This window comes from Egretta garzetta, unplaced genomic scaffold (assembly GCF_000687185.1).
Source record: "Egretta garzetta isolate BGI_Z169 unplaced genomic scaffold, ASM68718v1 scaffold329, whole genome shotgun sequence".
NCBI lineage: Eukaryota > Metazoa > Chordata > Aves > Pelecaniformes > Ardeidae > Egretta > Egretta garzetta.
Window position 1 is genome coordinate 3469641 of NW_009269999.1, and position 3704 is coordinate 3473344.

The 3704-nt window shown below is 40.1% G+C and overlaps 1 protein-coding gene across 1 annotated transcript in view; it reads left to right on the top strand.

Annotated features, from left to right (window-relative positions):
- The window catches only part of HSD17B12 (hydroxysteroid 17-beta dehydrogenase 12), a 57807-nt gene that overhangs the window by 17815 nt on the left and 36288 nt on the right, over positions 1 to 3704 (top strand). The window contains exon 3 of the mRNA XM_009647610.2: positions 2262 to 2372. Within this exon, the coding sequence (XP_009645905.1) occupies positions 2262 to 2372 (111 nt within the window). The remainder of the gene's footprint in view (positions 1 to 2261; positions 2373 to 3704) is intronic.

Here is a 3704-nt window from a genome sequence, read left to right on the forward strand (position 1 = left end):
TGCACTGCGTCTCAGAGTCTTTTTGGCAGATAAAACGAGGAATGTGTGCTGCTCTCTCTTCCAGCCCATCTGTTTGAGAACATCTTAATCCTTCTTAAGATCAAGGAAATTCCCTTTTCCATTGTTCATACAGAGCAGAGCACACCTGTTCTCCTCTGCACCTTGTGCTCTGACAACTAGGACGAGCTTATGCAGAAGTGACTTAATGCCATTTGCATTGCCATTGGACATGGAATGATTTTATCAGGTGTATCTACTAGTCTTTTTCTCTGATGTAGTGGATCATCCCACCTACCACAGGTTCTGGGACAGAGCATGGAGTACACAGGATACCTGAATGCTGGTGTGAAATGGGGAGGGAGGGTTTGGTCAGCAGGTGGCATCTGCAGTGAGCAACCACACAAAGACTGTGTCCTCTGGCCATACCGGCAGGCAATCTACTTTTTATATGTTTTTATACACTGTACTACCCACCCTCCGTCCACAAAGGGTGCTGCATCTTTTTGTAGGTGTATTGCCTAACTACCTTAATTGTAACAGCTCTCTGCTAATTTTCTAAAGGCTCGAAGAAGGTTCTTCTATGAACAGTGGTGTGAGGACTTTTTGGTTTTTTTTTCTATTTAAAGTATTAACCTTGTCCTCTCAGTATACCTGTAGCAATTTCAAAAGGTTTCGAAGATAGATTGGTAACAATCCTAATGAAGAATGTTTAGTATAAAAGGGCCAGTACCAATTGAGCAAATTTGTGAGGATGGTGTTTGGGTCCTTTAAACAACTCGCATTTCATGAGGCATCTGAGCGGCGGTGAAGACAGCTGCAGATCCCACAGAACAGTTAAAAATGGCACGTGTGTGGAAGTGTGCGGCTTGGGCTTTGCCCGCCCAGTCCACTTGCGCTTATTAGAAGTGCCTCTAACGCTGCCTTTAATTCAGTGTCCTGTAAGAACTTGAGTCTGTATGCTAAATATTAGAACAGCTGTGTTCAAAAATAGACTGTTTCAACCCCCCCCAACGTTGAACTTGATTTTCTTCTGACGCGATCACAAGACCGCTGCTGCAGTAGGGGCTTAATGCTATTTACGTCGTCATTTGACATAGCAACATCTCTCAGGGGATTTTTAAACAATGCAGCTGTTCAGGAGAGATGAAGAGGTTGAGGGTGGGGAGAGGGAAAAGAAGGAGAAATAATTTCATCTGCCATTAGGGCTATTGCGGGGGGGAGGGGAGGCAGCCAGCAAACCAGCGAGTTCAGTGGATTCATGATTCTGCATGAATGGACGGCAGGATCATGGGAGTCGCGGCTTTCCCTTGAATGGGAAGGAGCATCATGGGAATCTGGCTGCTTCTAATCTTTTTTGTGAATGATTCTTTTCCTTTAACATGGCACTGTTTTTATGAATGGCTCTGGGGGCAAAGTGCTGTAAAATCCTTCTCAAGCTGTGTACAGGTTCCTTAAGGAATGCTAGGGTGGGAGCCAGGTGCAGCAAAACACAGAGATGCTGCGATGTTAAGCTACTGTTCTGCTCTTCTGAAGTCTGAGAGGACATTGTACTGGTTTTAATTCAATGTATTTAATTTAGCTTGATGGGAGCAGAATTGCTTTTTGTGTGAAGTATTTTTAATACTTGCTTTCTTTTTCTATTTCGAAATGTAGTTGGCTATGTGCACTTTACCTGTTCTATTAAGAGTGGAGATGACGGCATTCTGATGAACAGTTTTGGAATGATTAAACATGAAGTTCTGCTCTTCTTGTTCACCCATGTGTTCCCTTTGTGATTTATGTTCAAAATACCAACTATTCAAAAAGTTTTATGGCACCAGAAGTGAGAATGGAAACAGAGGGCAATAAGGAATTGTTTTGCCTGGTCTGAAGCAACTTATTTGGCCTAAGTTGGAAAAGAGTGTTCTTATCAAGTTGTACCTGAACACTTGTGTATGTGCATTTTAGAATTTCTGCATTTTTTGATTCTGTGCAAACCTGTATAATTTGTTTTCTTGCCATCTTCGTCATCCCTTACAAACAAAATGTGGAATCATTTGAGAACTTGTTCTCACCAGAGGTAGCTTAATGTTGCAAACTTCTTGGGTGGCAGGTTATGTTAAAATCCAAGGATTCCTGTTGCAGAGGTGAAAATGTTAATGCGTAATATTAGCTACATAACATAATAACATAATGTTTTTTAAAACTGTAATAACTGATATATTCTTAATATCTGAATGATAATTCAACTATTTGAAACTTTTAAAAACTTTTTTTTCTAGAGGAGAAGTACAAAGTGGAAACCAAAGTCATTGTGGCAGACTTTGGAGAGAGAGAAGAAATTTACAGTAGAATCAAAGCAGAATTGGAAGGCCTGGAGATCGGTATTTTAGGTTTGTATCTGATCTTTCTAGATATTTCATAGTGGTGTTTTGTCTTGACATGCCTACCGACTTTTTCCCGTATTGAAGTTTATTGAAACCAATTCACAAAAGTTAATGTTTGCCTGACTAAAACTACGTTGCTACACACTCAATATGGTTTTCAGCTTCCTGTTGATACACTACACGAGATGGTGTGTGCGTGTGTGCTTAGGTTCCAGGAATTGTGATGCTCATTGAATGTTTTTGATGTATAATTCTGAGATTGCTAAAGGCTCTTCAGCTTATGACTCTCTGCACAGTGGCTTGACCTAATGCTGTCTTGGAACCTAAGCAAGCTCCAGATACCTAGATTCAGCTTAGCAGAACCCTGTGGGAGAACTGTTAACTTTTAATTATAGAGCAGTTGAAATTTAATTATTACAGTATAGCATCAAGTTATTGTCTCTCGCTGCAAAAGTTTTAAGCGTGTTCTGGTCATGTTGGTAAGCTGTGGTTCTTCTGCTGGTAGCAACACAATATGCCCGAGCGTGGTTTGTGATATTGCAGGAGTGTAGGTGGTGTGGTAGCCCTTGAAAAAACAAGGTGATCCATCCAATTACCTTGTCAAATGTAGAACTCGGGTGACTTCAAGACGGTGTTTATCACAAGTAAAGAAGAGTTCAAACATATCAGCAGTGTACCTGGATCTCTTCTGAACAGTGGTGTAAAGGCAGTTTCTTATCAGTTTTCTACTTCTTTTCTTAGAAGCACATATACCTGTGCACATCCTATATTTCTACAGTTACTCAATATGGGGATGAGAACCTGTGATGATTAAACATAAGGCGTGAAATTTTATAAAGTTGCATGGCCAGACATCTACTGGTATGTCATCTGATAAAGTACTTGTCGCTACAAAATCCATTTTACAAACCTGAAGTGCAGTAATTGGAGCTAGAAGTGGTTTTTTTTAAAGTGTGTTTCAAAATAAATTAGTTATGTGATGATATACTATATGAACTTTGCTTATAGATGAATCTTGTTGTACGACGTCTGCAAGTAATGCCCAAGAAAATAGTGTATACAAAAACTGCATTAAAAAATAACATTAAAGGATAAAGCCCAGAATGATCCCTAATACTTCTGACACATTTAATTACATGCAACTCATGACATCCAGTATTTAATGGCAATAAGAATTCAAATCCATTGGAGGAACTGCAACTGCCAACAACGTGTTTTGTGTAAGGAGTAGTTGTGACAAAGCTGTGGATGCCTTGTTTCTTGTTTCTGAAGGAACTAAGTTTGAGTGTCATGGTTTAACCCCAGCCAGCAACGAAGCACCACGCATCCACTCACTCA